Source organism: Sinohyriopsis cumingii, chromosome 11, assembly GCF_028554795.1.
Source record: "Sinohyriopsis cumingii isolate HCF-2022 chromosome 11, ASM2855479v2, whole genome shotgun sequence".
NCBI classification, from domain to species: Eukaryota; Metazoa; Mollusca; class Bivalvia; order Unionida; family Unionidae; genus Sinohyriopsis; species Sinohyriopsis cumingii.
The window spans coordinates 57,577,848-57,596,907 of NC_142971.1; the positions used below are offsets into that span (position 1 = coordinate 57,577,848).

The following is a 19,060-nucleotide window of genomic DNA, read 5'->3' on the forward strand; positions in this document are numbered from 1 at the left end:
AGTACAGTTCCATTCAAATGCCATGCTTGTGGCAATTAACTGCCCTAACCTTGTGAGCCAAAATGCAGAGTGAATGACTCACTCAATCCAGGAAGAAAGGTCTGTACTAATATATTTTCCTGTTCCTATTTGAGAGGTAAAAATGAGTGTGATCTCCCTCCTCGCAATGGCTCTGTAATTTTTAAGATACTACTTCAAAGCTTTTACTGAATCTTGTAGATGGTTTTGAGCTGAGGTAGCCAGTAGTTGACAGTGATTTCATTAACAAAAGTCTGCTTACCCATGGACAGAAGCCATCTTGTTGGAACTACATGTAATTTGGGTCCACTGATAAGGTATTATTTCACTGATTCTACATGCCGCAGCTAATGCAAAGCGGGAAGCAAGTCTTGTATGAAAAGTGAGTCAATGATGCCCAGCAACATTGATCCATCATGGTAGAACTATAAGGAGATGGATCAACTAAGAAATGTATTGCTGATTTTACTGACCGACTTCCAAAGTAGAGGGGAGGCAGGACTTGTATGATAGGTGAACTTATTAAGCTCTTGAGAGCAGTTTAATTAGTGTCTTGTTCAGCCATGAAAAGTCCACTTAGGCCAGATTTTAGGGCCCTTGGCCAGGTGAAAAACAAATGAATGGAAGATCAGACAGGTCTTTAGTTTGTGCAACATCCTCTCTTTTATGACAGCACATTGTGCTAGTTATCATGGAATTGTAAGTTTAAATGTGATACGTGCTAACTATTTCTCATTGAAGAGCCTAGAAAGTTAGCTATTGTGGTATGGATGTTTCCATTGGAATAAAGTACTCTGATGTGAACCAGTGAGATTATATTCCACTGCCATCCTATATTGACCCAGTTGGTCCTGTATTCCCTATTTTAGTAGGGTAATTGGGATTAAGAGACACTCGGATACTTTGCTTCCTGCATCATGTCCAGAATCCAAGGAGTGGGGTGTCTATAGGATGCAGCAATTAGAAAGGTCATCGGACCCAGAATATGTGTGACAAAGGTTGGGACTGTTGGAATTACACCTAGTCACTAATGTCAATTCCTTTGAGCACATTTTGCATGAAACTGAGAGATGATAAGGATGTCAAACTGAAACCTGAATTGTTGTTGAGAACACCACTTTAGAAAATCCCAAACAATAATAGAAAGGTCCAGGCACTTGTTCTGTCTTGCTGTTTGAGATCAGTCACCAAAAGGAAGTTATTGGGCAGAATGAAAACTCCAATCCCATGTAGGTTTGCCAGCCATCAATAACAGACTTTTTAAAAATGGCATCCCTTTGAGGACCACACTCCTATGCCAGTCCAAAAAGGTAGGATATTTGCTGCCTCCAGCCCAATGTGTTCACATCCATTGTGATCATGATTTCTGGAGGATGTGTTTGCAGTGGTACTGCCAATGTGAGTCCAAAGTACCTTCGTGATGCAACCTTGAATGGTTGCCGATTAATAGAGTTGGCCCAATTGTCAAGGTTCTGTCTCCACTTGGACAAAGTAATTATTATTATGAGAGTCCAAAAATGACCAGGACTAAGATGTCCACTGCTGTAAACTCAGCCAGTGAATGAATACTCTAGCAGATGGATTGCTCCAGAGAGGCACAGAACTTACCATTGCCTGAATTCAAATCTCTTGCCTGGGGAATACATTCTTCTTATCTGAACATAGAGTCCAGACCTAGTCAACCAAATCTTGATAGGATACAAGGTCTAAAATGTTCTTGTTGACAAAAGATTGAGAGTTACATATAAAACTGTCTTGCTTGGAAATATAACTAGTCTGTGTCTGTAGCCTGCTGTAGGCAAATCGCAGAACTTCTGAAAGTCATCTGAGTGGGGCATAAAATGACATCTCTTGCAGGTCCACAATGATTGCAGTCTTCACAATGGACAGCATTAGGACCCGTTGTTGTAATCCGTCTCAAACAAAAGGGGCGTAACAGCATTCATTCAATGCACTCAGGCTGTGGATCAACTGATAAATGTGGCATTGTAGCTGAAAGAACTGTGGCCAAAAGGTTAGTATGTATGCTGAACATGATGCTGAGTACCAGGAACTACTGATGGGGCCCCATGGCATCATGGTGAATCTTCCCCGATTCAGCCATAAAAGAATGGAGCCTCCTTCCCACTGGGATCCATGATAGTGGTTGGAAGTGGGACCTGTATGTATGTGATTGAGATATGGATGGTCTTGTGAAATCAGTCATTTTGAAAACTGAACCTGCATAAAGAGGTCAACTGTGTACTTTGTCTTTATCCTCATTGGTGGCCATTTTTGACAGGTTTGACTCTATATGCTTTAGAATATACAGTAGAACCCCACTATAACGCGATAATTGGGGTCCAAAAAATTGGATCGCATTAATATTGGGGTTGCATTAATGCGGGGTTTTACAGTATTTTACTTTTTTCAGAGAATAACTAATTGGCACATATACGTGTATTCATGTCTAATGTATATGATGAATAGGGTATCAACACCGTTTGCTATCGTACCATCGTGGCATTCAGTTCATCTATAATGCATGTAATTCCATTGAAAAATTGCACACAGATTTACAATATTCAATATTTTTTCCCCAGATCATTGTGTCTGAATTCAACGTATAATATATAGAATGAACAGAGTATCAACACCGTTTACTAGCCGTCTGATATCATACCATCAGGGCTTGAAATTAATCAATAAAATATGTAATTCCATTGCAAAAACTGCATACACAATTGAACTATTCAATAGTTTTGTCTGAATTCAATGGGAAAAATTAACAGCAAAACTAGGTCAATAAAGACGAAGCACATGTATGGTTCATTATGTTCCAGGGTCTATGAACGGTGTCTGTACAAATTTCATACTGCTAAAATTTTCTCAAATACGTTTCAGTGTACATTTATCAATTGCAAATTTCCAATAATTAATGCTTGTATGCCTATTCATTTGAACGACTACAACAAGAATAATTACCAATCAACACATGCTTTCATCGTGCATATAACTTTTACTTCAGATTTTGCGAATATAAAGAAATGTGTGAAAACTACTGTACTAATCATTGCGCAAAGTGCAGAGAACGATTTGTGTTTGTGAACTTACTTTTCCATAACAGTAAAATATTTTTATAAAAAATAGGAAATTAATAACGAGTTCATAAACAAACACAATACCCATGTAAAACCTCAGAACTAAGTGCAATAGGCATGCAATGGTCACGAGTAACTTTTTTAAATTTTTTTTAAAGCTGAACACGTGTACAGTTTCCTACCCTTTCAGTTTCCAGCTAAAAAAGCAGACATTATTTACTGGTCAACTGACTGCATCTAATAACACCACCAAGCCCAGCAAACATGTTGGTGGCTTTTGTTTGATTTTTTTTATTAAACTGTGAGACTCTTTTATCAACCACTAAATTGTCTGATGCTTGGTTGTGTATGCAGTAAAAGAAGAAACACGTTGGCTATTGTTTGAGCAATGATTGTATATAGAATTAATTGAAGACAATCACAATGACGACTTACTGGCTTTACTCATGGACCAGTAATAAGTAACATTTCCGATAATGTTTATTTTGGCATAACACTTCAAGAACCTGGTGATATTGTTAAATTTCAGAAGCTATGCCACGATCGTATTATATTAAAATTCATACACAAACTCTTCCCAAAAATGATAATAAATGTTTTACACACTATTTCTTGTGCTTAACACACAAAACAATTCCCTGTACTTGAAATATACACATATGTATTTAAAATTTCAGGAACCATGCCACGAGCATATTAAATTTGAATTCATACATGATCTCTTCCCCATAATGATAACCAATTTTTTATCCACTATTTCGTGTACTTTGAACAAAAGATATTTTTTCATGTGCGAATGAATGTACGAAATTTCAAGAGCCACGCCACGATCATGTTATATCCGAATTTGCGTTATATTGGGGTGCATTATAGCAGGGTTACACTGTATTTTGAGTATTGTGTATGACTTGGATCTCTGGAACAAATCATAGGCTACTAACATAAAATATATTTGCTTATTTTGGGTGAATTTTAATCATTTTTGTGTAAGATGACACCATATCAGCAGGACTCAAATCAATATCCAAAATACTGACCTTTAAGTGGATATACAGTAGTTAAAATCATGACCTAAATCCATTATATTCCATTGTTATGTTATTCCTTGTAGACCTGACAAAACAGGACTAAGAATATTTTTAAATAAAAGTTGGTACATAGAAATTATATTAAAATTGTTTGAATCAATACCTTATTTTTGATAGAGAAATATTGGACCCTCTAAAATCAAAATAAATATTCTTTCCTCTGCAAAATTGAGCATACTTAACACAGTCCAAACTGGAGCCATTCTGAAACACAAAAGAAATTTTAAAATTTGAATACTAAATACTCATATTTGTGGTTAATGCATGGTGACAACATTTCTGCTATTATATAATCACTTTAATTTGAATAAATTGTGACCCTCTCCTCACTGAGACACAACCACTAGACTGTTTCTAATAACAGTTCTATAATGTCTTCAAAGAGTGAAAAAAAATATTTCCATTTCAATTTCCCATGTAATATCTGTGCCAAAGCAAGCAAGGAATTGTCATATATCAGTCCTCCTGTTTAACAAGTAATTGGCACAAGCTGAATAAGTGTGATTCATATCTAATGGTTCAAGTGCTTATATCTTTTATAAATAACTATGCTGGCTTACTGTATGTTTGGAAAATTACAGAATTTCAGAGAAATATTGGTATAACATGGATCATCCTGAACCTCAAAAATACAAAGCAGAAACAAAAGCAAAATATGTGACCCTGGCTTTGAAGATAGGACCCAAATGTTGAAAGCAACACTTCTTCTAAAAACAATATATAAGTGTGTCAGTTTAAATTCACGTATTTTAAATAGGTCATAATTGTACATCTGAATGGAAAATGCTGCAGAAACCTAAAACATTGGCATGTGACCTTGACGATAGGAAACCAAATGTGGAACATAACAAATATAGCAAGTTTTATCCCTTAATCTCAAATGGCTGTAATGTTATAGAATGAAGGAAAGTAACAACTAACAATACTGACCCCTGACCTTGACCTTAATGATAGGAACCCAAATGTGGTACACAAGATGTGCAGAGATATCAAGCTTTGTTTCTTAATCTCAAATGGCTCTTAAATTACAGACTGAAAATTGCCAAAATAAAATACTGACCAATTACCATACACAATGCCAAATCTGTTAAATGAAACAATTTCTAATGATAACATATAAATATACCAAGTTTGATCCATAAATTTGTAAAGGCTTCTCAGTTATAATCAGAAAAGTGTTATGGAAAACTTAAAATCTGACTTGTAACCTTGACCTTGAAGAAAGGACCACCAATGTAATAAACAACACTAGTTTCATCCCTAAATCTTGGAAAGTACGATGGAAAAATTTAAACTATTGAGCCAAGACATCGACCATGAAAATAAGTCTCTCAATGCTGTCTGTAACACCTTGTAATGATGATGTATACCGTAAGTATATCGTCCATCATCCCTTAATTTTGAATGGCCAGAAAGCTAAGGAGCAGAAAGGAAAGTGGAGGGGAAAAGTGAAAACACTGAGCCATTACCATGATTCTACAGATTGATCCCCACTGAGGTACTCAACACACCTTCTAATAATTTAGTACAAGTGTACCAAGTTTCCTCTTTGAACCATTTTAATATTAATGAGTGGAAACAAATGAGTGATGGGTAGAAGGATGGAAACATTGATACTATTTCACCTGCTTTTCAGGAAAACATAGGAGACAACAAGACATACTCTGCAACTGTGTTGCAGTCCATGTGCTGTAAAGACCAAAAATTATCTAAAATTTTGTTTTTATTATTTCATAATTCATCCAATGTTAACTTTATATGACCGCCATTACATTTTACTTGTTGTGGTCTACAAGACTTTTGAATGACCTCCCATCTTCTGATTTAGGGTCTATTAAAAATCTGGATACAGCAGTAGGCAAATGTTGAATAAATTCTTACCAGATGATATTATGTACATTTCTGAACTGTTACTATTTTCCTGTAAAAGTTTAAAAGAAACCAAGAGTTGTCAGCAAAAAATGTGCAGCAATATTGTGCACAGGAATGTTAGTATTATACATTTAAATCCCATGCATGCAGTTTGACGCAAACCTGTTTACTGACACAATTCAGCCAACTACCATGCCTACATATCAGGTAGTTTAAATTCAAATATAAATAATTTATTAAGAAACTGAATAAAAACATCAGTGTCTTCTAACAAAGCAATACATATTAAGGGATATAATACTAAAATGCATAATATATAACACATTATGATTGTTAATAGTCATTCTGCAATTTCACCTTTAAACTGTTTTAATAATGATTAGAAGTCTCTCATTTTCAATGAAAGATCAATATATCAACACTGCCGATTAATCTGAAGAGCTTTCAGTACATTCAATGCCTTGTTTAATACCTTACTTCTTGTATTTGAGGACTGGAGGATTCTAATACAGGATGGTTTTAATTTTGCAAGTTGCATTTTACCAGCAAGATGTCTAAGGAAATGATTTATCATATACACAATCAAAAGGTACTTTTAACATCCCTAAATCTTCAAACATAGGACTATTATTCCCATTCTAACAAAAGCTTGTCCAAAACTACATCAGAATATGTAGCTATCATTAGCATCAAGTCATAGGAAGTTCTGTGATGTCAGAATGACATGAAAATTTCCTACACTACAAAGTAGATTTCCCTTCATTGATTTCCCTCTCATCCTTCCTACAGTATAAAGTGAATTTCCTCTTCACCAGTTTCCCTCTCATTTGAATACCTGAGTATCTGGTGTACAGAGTCTCTTCATCTCTTTCAGTCTCTCATTTACATAACCAAAGTCTGCTTGCTTCCAGAACATGTCCAACTGACTGTTGGGGTCTGTTGTCCTGTCAAGGAAAGAAAGCACTGCATGTAAGTAAGAGGTATGGTGTGCAATTTTGTCACATAAATATAATAGTGCCCCTCCCACATCCCACCCCTACCAGCATGATGAAGATCACCTGTATTACAATCTCAATTGAAAACAACTGTTATACTAGTATATTAGTGGCCAATGGCTGCTAGAGGACAACTACTTAGAAAAATCATCAAAGCACACTAACTGGTCAGTACACACATTTTGCTGACCTTACTTAAAAACTTTTTTAAAACTAATAATAATAATAATAAAGACTTTATTTAGAGAAGGTAACTCAGTTAGTTACAGAACTAATCTACCTTGAGGCCTTCTATCTGTTATGTACTGGCGGTATTTTTTATACTAGAAATGTTAAATTTTCTAAAGATTTCATCCATTTAAGACATTGATTGTGAAAAGATGAAATGCTAGGAGCCTGCCTTATGTCACTGGGAATGTTGTTCCATACCAGTGGACCAGTATATTGAAAACTTTTCTTAAACAATTCCTTCTTTGGCCTTGGTTCAATGTAATTTTTTCTTCTTATGGACCTTAAATTTGGAGTGCCATCAACATCTCTTTGGTGAAAGATATTGCTTAGATAGACAGTATATACAACATGATGCGAAGAGTCTGGCTTGACACTAAATAATTAAGTAATTTTAAAATTCAAAGTATCAAGCCTGGAACACATTCACAGGCATCAGTGAAAACATAAACATATATAAAACATAAAATATAATCCTGCATTGAAAAATTCAGCTATGAAAATGATGTAAAATTACAGAAAAGCTGGCGGTATTTTTTGTACTAGAAATGTTAAATTTTCTAAAGATTTCATCCATTTAAGACATTGATTGTGAAAAGATGAAATGCTAGGAGCCTGCCTTATGTCACTGGGAATGTTGTTCCATACCAGTGGACCAGTATATTGAAAACTTTTCTTAAACAATTCCTTCTTTGGCCTTGGTATAATGTAATTTTTTCTTCTTATGGACCTTAAATTTGAAGTGCCATCAACATCTCTTTGGTGAAAGATATTGCTTAGATAGACAGGAATGTCTTTTCTGGATACTTTATACATCAATTTGGTCTTTCTAAGAAATATTCTTTCATGTATTGTTAAAACCTTTATATTATTCATTGCATCCTGAAAATTGTCTATACTTTGATCTAGAATTAAATGGCAAGCCCTCTTTTGGAGTCTTAAAAGTGTTGTCATGTTTGAATTAGAGGTATTACCCCAAATTACATTACAGTAGTCCAGATATGGCTGAATATAACTTTTATAAAAGATGACCCTATACTGAAGAGGAGTGTATGTTTTGATTTTCCTCAGTAGCCAAAGATAAGAGTTAACCTTTTTTGAAATATGTTTAATGTGAATAGACCAAGTAAGATTGTTATCCATGAATACACCAAGAATTCTATCTTGAGAGGTCATATTGAGGCTCACATTATCAAATAGAACCTGGAGTTTGTCGCTATCTAGCCTTGCTCGTTTTTGTTGTGCTGTAACTAGTAGGGCTTTCGTTTTTTCTGTATTTATGATCATACTGTTTTCCTTGCACCATACTTGAAGTCTGTTGAGAGCATCTTGTAAGTTATTTTCAAGTACTGTTTTGGTTTTACCAATCTCAGACAGTGTAGTATCATCTGCATAAAGGTCAGTGGAAGAAATAGAAGTTCCAATCTTAAGAGGTAAATTGTTGATAAATAGTATGAATAACAGAGGCCCAAGGATAGAGCCTTGTGGTACTCCACAATTAATATTTTTACTTTTAGAAAGTTGACCATTTCAAGATACTTTTTGCACTCTATTGGTTAAGTAAGAAGTAAACCAGTTTAGGGAGTTTTCACTGCATTGATAGATTTTTAGTTTTTCAAGCAAAATTTCATGGTCTACAAGATCAAAAGCTTTACGAAAATCAACCATAATAGTGCCTACCATTTCTCCTTGATCTAATGCTTTCAGCCATTTATCAATCAAAGATACAAGTGCAGTTTCACAGGAGTGATTCTGGCGAAAGCCAGACTGATTATCATGAATAAGATCATAAGTGTTTAAATAGTTGAGAAAAGAATCATGTACATGTTTTTCTAGTAATTTGGAGAGACAAGGAAGGATAGAGATGGGACTGTAGTTATTTACATCATCTTTTGTTCCTGCTTTATGCAGTGGTATAACCTTGGCAGTTTTCCATGTTTGTGGAAATTTATTAGACCTAATACTTTCATTGCAAATGAAAGCTATACTCTCTACAATTGCAGGTGCAGCTACCTTTAGTAGCCTTGGTCCAATCATATCAAGTCCTGTAGCTTTACAATCATCCATTTTTTAAAAATATTTCAACACAAATTCGGGACTCATTTCAGGAATTTCAAACTTTATATTGTTTGGTAGTTTTTTGAACAAAAATGTTTGAGTTCCAGATGATCAGATGAAGTTCTGGGTTCTTTAAGGTTTTCAGCAATTTGAACAAAAAAGTTGTTAAAAATATTTTAGATGTCAGCTGGATTATCAGTGTAAATGCCCTCATGATTGAGGGATAAAATTTCAGCTTTACTCTTACATTTGCCTGCACCAAACCCTGTAAACACTTTCCAGATAGCTTTGGGATTATTTTGGTTTTCATCAAGCACTTTTTTATAGTGCACTTGTTTGGCTTAATGTATCATTTTATTAACTTTATTCCTCCAAACTCTATATTCAGTTTGATTTCCTACTGATTTTAGTTGGTCTCTTTGCTTTATTGCTTCTAAAATTTCTGGGGAGATCCAGTCTGGCTGGTGGTCTTTCTTTATCCTGTGTGTTTTTAAAGTGGCATGCTTGTTCACTATACTGATGAACAGATCTGTCCAAGTATCTAAAACATCAATATCTTCAAAGATCAGGACTGTATTCCATGGAATCTGTTTCAGATCTTCTAGGAATTTAACAGTATCAAAGTTTTGAAAGGATCTATAAGTAATGGATTTATGGATATTATTTTTTGTTTATTTGCCATTGACTTTACGTGTTAGAAAAATTGCAAAGTGGTCACTTATACCAATCTTTGGAACCATTACTTCCAAAACATTTTCTTTTGTATTGGTATAAATATGATCTATAAGTGTTTTAGATGTAGATGTTACTCTGGTGGGTTCATTTACTAGTTGCTCCATACCTAATGAAGCAGTAAAATCCATCCAATTCACTTTTATTTGATCATTGAGAAGGTTTCTATTTATATTGCCTAGAATGTAAAATTCTTTATCTTCTTTTGAAATTTTATCTACTTGAAGTTCAAAATATTCACACCAATCAGTATGTGATGATGGGGGTCTGTACACAAAACCTACTAAATAGGGCTTAGCTTTTTCTGAAGTGATCTGCAGCCAAATGGATTCTATTTCCTGTATTTCTAGGTCTTCCCGTCTTTTACAAATAGTATTGGTTCTAACACACAAGGAGCCCACCACCACCTGTTTTCCTATCCTTTCGATAAGATTTGTCGTAGCCATTGATATACAAGAAATTGTCACCCTGATTTTCTGTTAACATTGTTTCCGAGAGCCCAAATAAATGGATATTATTATTTGGAGAGGTTAGCAGTAACTTCACTTGATCAATCATTCCACGAAAACCCTGAATATTTAAATAACCTATGTGTAAACCTTTGCTAGAAACTCCTAAATTCATGAGATTAGTATTAATGCTATTAGAGGCACTCAAGGAGACATTAAAAGTATTAAAACTATGTTCACAGTGATCATCATTACAACTATCATTACTGTATAACAAATTAGTTTTTCTACAACTGCATTTTCTACTTTTATAATCATAGTATAAATCTGAACTATCAGTCATATTTGAATCTGTACAATTAGCTGGTAAGTTTCCACATTCAGAACATGCATCAGCAAGAGGATCAAATCTGTTTTGACAAGGGATGCCTGGTGTATATGACAGTCCCTGATAGATAGATTGGTCCTCCCACTGAATAGAGTCTTCCTGTGGAGTTGAGATGGCCTCATTGCCCTTTTCCTATTCTATAAATCTATTGTGAGTTTTGGTTTTGTGTCCAAAGCTACCAACTAACTAATGTGTCAGTTTATGACATAGATGAAGCCATGAGAGTGTGGACTGACTTATTCATGGATGTATTATCTAAGTGTGCACCACTGAAAGTACATCGAGTAAAGACTGAAATTCAACCTAATTGGCTTACTACTGAAATCCTAGATGCTATGAAAACACGAGACAAATTCAAGGCTATGGAAAACCATGCACAATATAAAGTATGGAGAAATAAAATAACAAGTATGATTAAAAAAGCTAAAAAAACTTATTATCAATCATTGCTTGAAAACAAAAACAGCAACACAAACTCCATTTGGAAAGTCTTCAATGAACTCACTGGAGGAACGCACAAAAAACAGACAAATAAAATTCACTCACTTCTGGTAAATGACACCATAGTCACTGATGAAACTGACACTGCAAATGTTTTCAATGATTTTTTCATCAACATTACCACGAAGTTAAAAGAGCCAGTGATAGAAAACAACTTTAATGAACTGAAAAAGTTCTGCAGCAGCAAAATCTCTAAGGAGGTATGTTTCTCTTTCCCACCAGTGTCAAAAAACTTTGTCAAAAAATCTTGATCAGATTGGTCCACGACTCATTAAATCTTCTGCCTTTGCTATTGTAGATAGCATAACATTCATAATTAATTTAAGCATTGCAACCTCATCTGTCCCCAAAATATGGAAAACTGCAAAAGTAACTCCTATTCACAAATCTGGTTCTAAGGATGATGCTGACAACTACCGACCAATCTCAATACTACCAAACTTGTCAAAATTGATTGACAAACATGTCCATGACTCATTCATGTCATATTTAACCAAACACTTGCTGTTACACCCTAACAATCAGGCTTTAGACAGAACTATTCCTGTGAGACTGCTTTGATCTCCCTAACTGATAAATGGCTTCAAGCACTTGACCAAGATAGAATAATAGGAACTGTATTTGTAGATTTCAGGAAAGCTTTTGACATGGTGGATCATGAAATCCTTTTGAAGAAACTGAAAATCCACCAGTGTGATGAAAGAACAATTATATGGTTTACTTCGTACTTAAATGAGAGAACACAACATGTTACATAAATAATGTTCTGTCTGAACCTGAAACAATTAGATATGGAGTACCACAAGGCTCAATTCTAGGTCCATTACTATTCATTTTATTTATTAATGACCTACCACTTTTACTAAGAGACTCAATATCATCTACAGATCTCTATGCAGATGACACAACATTGTCAGACATCCAAAACACAAAGCATGAGCTCGAAATTTCTTTACAGAATGCACTAAACAAACTGGAAAACTGGTGCACATGTAATGGCATGGTGGTAAATACTGGTAAAACTAAAATATTACTTATCTCAACACGGCAAAGAAGGACAAATCTTGATAGTGATGAACTATGTCTGACATGGAAGGATACAAATTTGCAAATGGTCTATCATGATAGACTACTTGGTGTTCTGGTAGATAATAACCTATCATGGACTGAACATATCAAACATATCAGTAAAAAAGTCAATTCAAGTTTATGGCTTCTCAGTAGGATAAGACATTTTCTCCCTGAAAGGCACAGAAAACTATTTTATAACAGTTACATACAACCTTATTTGGACTCCTGTAGTACAGTATGGGGTAATTCAAATGATAAAAACATAGCAAAGCTGGCACATCTTCAAAAAAGAGCATTTGGGCTAATATCAATCCAGAAAGAAAGCAAGGAAAGTTTAGCTGGTAGGTTAAAAATATTACCTATTAAAGACCGAATCTGTTTGAGAAAAGCCAAATTAATGTACAAGATATCTCATAATAGTGCTCCTGAATATTTACAATCACTATTCCAGTATAGGCTACCTGGTTATACTCCCCACCTGCGATCCATGTCTACCAAACAGTATAAAATTCCCAAACCAAATAAGGAGTTATTCAAAAAAAAGTTTCCAATACTCTGGAACTCTGCTCTGGAATAGTATTCCAGTTGAGATTAGAAATGCCCACTCTATTTCCTTCTTCCAAACCCAATATATCCAGTGGCTTCAGAGATGCAGCTTAAATAAATGAATTCCTTTGTATGAGGGCCTCAAGGTAGATTAGTTTTTAGCTAATTGTGTTACCCTCTTTAAATAAGGTTATTATTATTATTATTATTATTATGAATGCAAATTCATGCGTCTATTCAAAATGTAATGTGGAAAGAAAAGCTTAGAGCACATAATTGCTACATTATCTATTAATGCTGCTGCCACTTACCATCTTTCCTTGACTATATACAGTATAGAGTTGCTTTATAAAAGGGCAAATCATTCATAAAACCAGAAATTCTCCAATGGATCTCTTCATAACAGTGGGGATTAGAGTTTGGATCATGTATTAGAGAATGTGTACACCTCCATCCTTAAAGCACAAACATGTACCTGACATTACAAGTGTGTGAGGGATGTTAATCTGTCCAGTCAACATGAATTCCATGGTCTGTCTTTAGCCATGTGGACCCAGCCACTGAAATCATAACTTGGGAATTATTGATAGCCCCACTAAAGGACCTTGCAGTGACTCAGTGGTTAAGGTAATTATGACCAGAGGATTGTAGGTTCAATTCCCAGTCTGAAAAGCCTTGATCCTCGTTATATGCAAGTATCTCATTTATCTCAGATTTTCATAATACAAGCTTACATAGTAAGTCTGTTTAAAATCTGATATGATCTCAAGAGAGCTAATTAGCTAGATGCTGGATCATCACATTAACATAATGTATGTTCCTCATATTTAAACTTGTCCAGTATGTTGATAATATAAGTTTTCTACTGAAGAAATTATTGAAAAAAATGGACCCTTCACAAACTCAGTTAATTGGATTGAAGATAACTCATTTATATGTAGGGATGTCACTCATAACCAAACTCATCTAATATTCTGTGCTATGCAAGCATTTTAACATGTCTTTCAAGTCTAGTACTTTCTCTTAAAGGTATTCATAAAGGATTGTTTTATTCAATTATTGAAAGCATGTGATAGAGATTTCAAGCCTGTTTCAGTTCCCAGTTCTATCCAATGCATTTCAATGACAGATAAATATATTTCAATTTTTTAAAACTCAACCAAATTTCACTAACAACATCATTTTAGGCCAAAATGTGAACCAGTGTTAAATTTAGCAAGTTTTACTTACTTTATTTCAAAAGAAATTGATAGTGATCCACAAGATCATGCTGTTTACACTTATTCTTCCAGAGAATTTGTTTATGTCTCACAAATTGCCTTTACATAAACTACAATCCAAGAACTATTTGAAACTGGTTATTCTCATATCCATTGGATAGATATAATAATATCAGCATACAACATTTCTATACATGCACACAATATTAAGAAAAAAGAATGAATGTATTAATTGCTGTCCCATGCCACAAAATTTTTTCACTTAAAACATGCAATGTTTGTACATGTGCATCAATGTAACAATTGTCTGCAGCTGATTTACGAACAAAGGAGAAACTGTTCAAATATCTTGTGAGAGACATTATATGTTCAGGTACTTTAAATAGCCTGACTGGACCACAGAAAGATTGTCAGCCTGATTTATTTCAAGTGGTAGCCGATTCTATTTAGAAGAGCCTGTATATGTAAATGACTTTTCAATGCATTAAAGTTTAAAGCACATAGTTCGATGCTGACCATAAAGAATACAAAGATGAAGTATTGCTGGTCTGAACAAGAAAATCAATAGGTAATAAAAAGAGGTTAAATAATGAAGGGATTCATATACCAAAATATATGTATGATACAAAATTAAACCAATTGAAAGACTTAAAACGTATCAACAGATATGTATTGTAATAGAAATGTAATGTCATTGGTTGACCATTTCGTATAATTCTAGGTGCATGCTTTTCAAATTTGATTAATCCATTCATATTAGTTTGTGTGTAGATATCAATGAGCTGCCCTATATGGACAAAGTTCAGATTGGTTTAAAGTCATTCCTTCAATGCCTCAAGGTCTATTTTGGGGTCCAAATATTTCAATGGCCTCTGTTATGTTTTAAAACTCTGAGCCTTTTATTTGCTGGTAATAGAGTCTTTTATAAATCTAAAGAATAGGTTACCAACTGCACAGTCCTTCAGAAATGTAGATCGTATATGAATGGTGTGAGAAATGGCAGTTCAAAGTGAACGTGAAGAAGTGCTGTTATGTAAATTTTACATAAGAAACCTTTTGTAGCTATTTCACTGGCAATTTTAACTTACTATGGTTAACTCTAAGCTCTACAATGTCAACACTGTTTAAGATACACCAAAATGGATGGTATTAGAGAAAGGGGGAAATATGTAGTTGTATAACAATATCAAATAATGTTGATATTCTACTTGTGTTAAAATATACAGATAGAAAACAATAACTTTTGAGACCCAAATTTTTTCAGTCCCATGTGTGTCTGGATTTTTTACTTTTTAATTCAGACTGGCCTTAACTGCTCATGGACCTCTGCAAAAAGTAGGATAAGTTTCAGATTTGGAGTAAAATGGGGCCAGAGAACAAAAACTGTGCTTCCAATATGCAAATTTATTTTCCATATTTTTACATTGTATGCATGTGTGGCTGAAATAATCAAACAAATCTTTTATACACCTGGATCAATGAAAATATCCTGAAAAAATAATTATTGGATCCTTTTAAAAGTAACCCCAAAGATGTTTTTCATACACCCATTTCTGGCAAAAATGAAAAGAACTTCCACAGAGCGATTAGTTAATGCAAATGTGGGTTTTTAAAGCTCTAAATACTAAGTAAATGTACCAGTCACACACACTTTGTTTCTATCTTTTGTACAGAGTAGACTTTAATAGTCACAAAATTGTAATTTCCCTCATCTGATTTGACCTAGCTCTCCGGTGGCCTAGTGGTTGGAGCATCCACCTTGGATGCGGGTGGTCATGGATTTGATCCCCAGCCCAGTCATACCAAAGACTTACAAAACTGGTACTAACAGTTGCTTCGCTTGACGCTCAGCATTAAGAGGTTAGTGTTAGGACTGGTCGGCCTGGTGTCAGGATAATGTGACTGGGTGGGACATCGTGCTACATGACTGCAGCATGATGCCCCAGTAACAGACATCACCATAAACTGTTACACTGCAGACATCATGAAAAATTGTTAAAGCTACGTTAAATATCCAAATCACACACACACACACACACACACACACACACACACACACACATTGACCAAACGAAACTGAAATGGTTTAATGAGCTAATCTGAAATTCAGTTGATTTAAATCAGGTCTGAATTTGACCAATAACTACCTATGTGATTTAAATTAGGTCTAGATTTTACCAAAAAGTATTTGATTTAAATCTGGTTTGAATTTTACCAATAACTACCTATGTGATTTAAATCAGATCTGAATTTTACCAATAACTCCGTCAGTGGTTCTTTCTGGGATTTTCCTGGGTTTTTCCTCCACCATTAATATTGGCCACCATGTATAGCCTATCGTGTGCTCAAAAATGGCGTTAAACCCTAAAACAACAACAACAACAACCAATAACTCCTATTTGCAAACCTGATGTTTTACTAAGCGCTGTTAAAGAGTAGGAGCAAGGCTGCAGACTTCGTATTTCTATTCAAATGTATACACAATCATTTGGCTGTTCTTATTTAGTAAGTCAAATAGTCTACAATGTTCTAAGAAGAAATCTTAAATACAGAACTCATCCATGCTGCAGAACAATTTCTTTGAATGTCAGAATAAACCATTTTTTACAAAGAAATTTTAATTAAAAAAAAAACAAAACAACAATACTGTAGCTTTTAAAAACTTTTTGAAAGAAAACCATTATGATCACCAAATGGAAAATTGCACCAATTCTTATTTGCTGTTATTTACATGTTTATGGATGCATGATATATTTTGTACAGTAAATCTACTCTTGTAGTTTGCTGTAAGTAGTTATATGGGCTGACAGGGCCTCCGTTGGAAATCTGATGTTAAAATGGCCCATAGTTTATAGGTTCAGATGGGAAATGCTGTTTTAAAAGTGTCAATACAGTTAACATTCAGGGACTCTATGGCTTCAAAATCTTTATAGGTAAACAGCAAGTGTTACAAGAGGCTGACCTCAAATGGTGATGATTTAGTAACAGTGTGCGAGTTAACCTCAAGAAATGTCGCAGTAGTTATTTAAGGAAAATCCTACGTGAAAGGGGTCTATAGGTTAAATATAAGAATGGGTTTATAGCCTCAAAAGGGTTTACAGCCTCAAAAGTGTTTATCTGGTCAAAAGATTTATAGGGTCAAACAAAAAATGTGATGGTAAATGGTTTTAAGTTTTAGTCATCAACATAGACAAACGAACAAACACATACACATAACAGAGACAAAATACACACAAATATTTTTGGCAATAGTGAAATAGTATCTTTTCTGGAGTGGTTCTGAAAAAGACCATTGGGGTTTGTTTACCAAATCGAGTTAACATACATCGCATCTTACCAATCTTCTTTTCCATAATCTTCACCCCATAGTAGGGCTGTACAACAAGACTCTCTTCAGTCACCCATCTTTCCACATACATTCTTATCTTTCAAATAGCTGTGTCATTAATCTTGGTGATGGCCCATGATAATTTCACATACATCAGACAGTTTGGGTTTAACAGCCATCCCCAATACGAGAGTGGATGCCTTCACACTTGCTAACATTGTATAAGGTTTGGTCTCTCCACTTCGCAACATGGAAAGCATCTATCTTGATCGTGGTTAAGAACAGGTGAAACCATGAAATGAACCACTTGTATTTACAGTCTAAGGTCAGATCAAAACAGGTTAAAATGTTTCACCAATTCAAAGTTATATTACAAGATCAAGTCAGAGCATGGAGTAAATCTTCCAATTAGAAGACAGCAGTGCATGAAGTCACATACAGTATATACATGTGCCAACATTAATAATAATAATAAATAATAAATAATACATGTAATAATAATAATAATAATAATACTTTATTTATAGAGGGTGACTCTTTAGTCAAGGAATATTCTCCCTTAAGGCCCTCTTAAGGAGAGTATAACAATGCACATTATATGAAGATAGCAATAATTACTGTTTATTTTAACATATTTTTTAGTATTAAAATACTAAATTCCATTATCTGTTAGAAACACATATATGCTCATGATATCTCTTGTTAAATTTTGTAATATTTTCAGCAGATTTTACATGTAGTGGTAGCTTGTTAAACAGAACTGTACCAGAGTACTGAAAACTCTTTTTAAATTGCTCTGTTCTTAGTTTTGGTGCTAGAAGGTTTCCATGTGATACTGATCTCAACTGGTACTGAGTTGAAAAATGGCTTGATTAAGTTCTCAAGATACTCTGGTGCAGTTCCATGTAGACATTTATTTACAAGAACTGCCTTGTGAAAATCTATCCTTTCATATATTGTGAACCATTTGAGTTCTGTAAACAATGGTACTGAGGGATGATCAATAGATGCATAACAAGAAAATGTGTGCTGCTCCTTTCAGAAGGTACAAATAAATCATGTTAAGCTGAGATGTAGCACAGTTTCCCCATACAGCTGAACAATAATCCATTTTTGGAAGAAAATGTAACTTGTAGTATAGATTTCAAGTTTCCATAGGTAACTATTTCTTGATTCTGCTGAGCAAGGAAATTTTGGATGACAGTGTTTTACAAAGCTTATCAATATGGTCATCCCATTGTAAATTATTATCTATAGACACAACTACAACCTTTTCATGTTTGACATTTTCTAACTGATGATTATTTATTGCAAGAGATAGTTCTGGGTTCCCCGACTTGTGTAGATTTTGTGATGTCCCCAAAATCATGTTTTGTTTTACCTCCATTATTTGCCATCCTATTTTGTTGTGACCAGTTTTGGACCCTAATAAGGTCTGAGTTTAATCTATTTTGGATAGCATAAAAAAAGAACTAGATGTATGCAA

The 19,060-nt window shown here is 34.4% G+C and overlaps 1 protein-coding gene across 1 annotated transcript in view; it reads right to left on the bottom strand.

Moving 5' to 3' along the window:
- Positions 1–19,060, bottom strand: part of LOC149788512 (EGF domain-specific O-linked N-acetylglucosamine transferase-like) — a 160,320-nt gene that overhangs the window by 88,626 nt on the left and 52,634 nt on the right. The window contains exons 4-5 of the mRNA XM_089973524.1: positions 6,894–7,002; positions 4,290–4,390 (exon numbers count right to left, since the gene is read on the bottom strand). Coding sequence (XP_089829650.1) covers positions 4,290–4,390; positions 6,894–7,002 — 210 coding nt within the window. The remainder of the gene's footprint in view (positions 1–4,289; positions 4,391–6,893; positions 7,003–19,060) is intronic.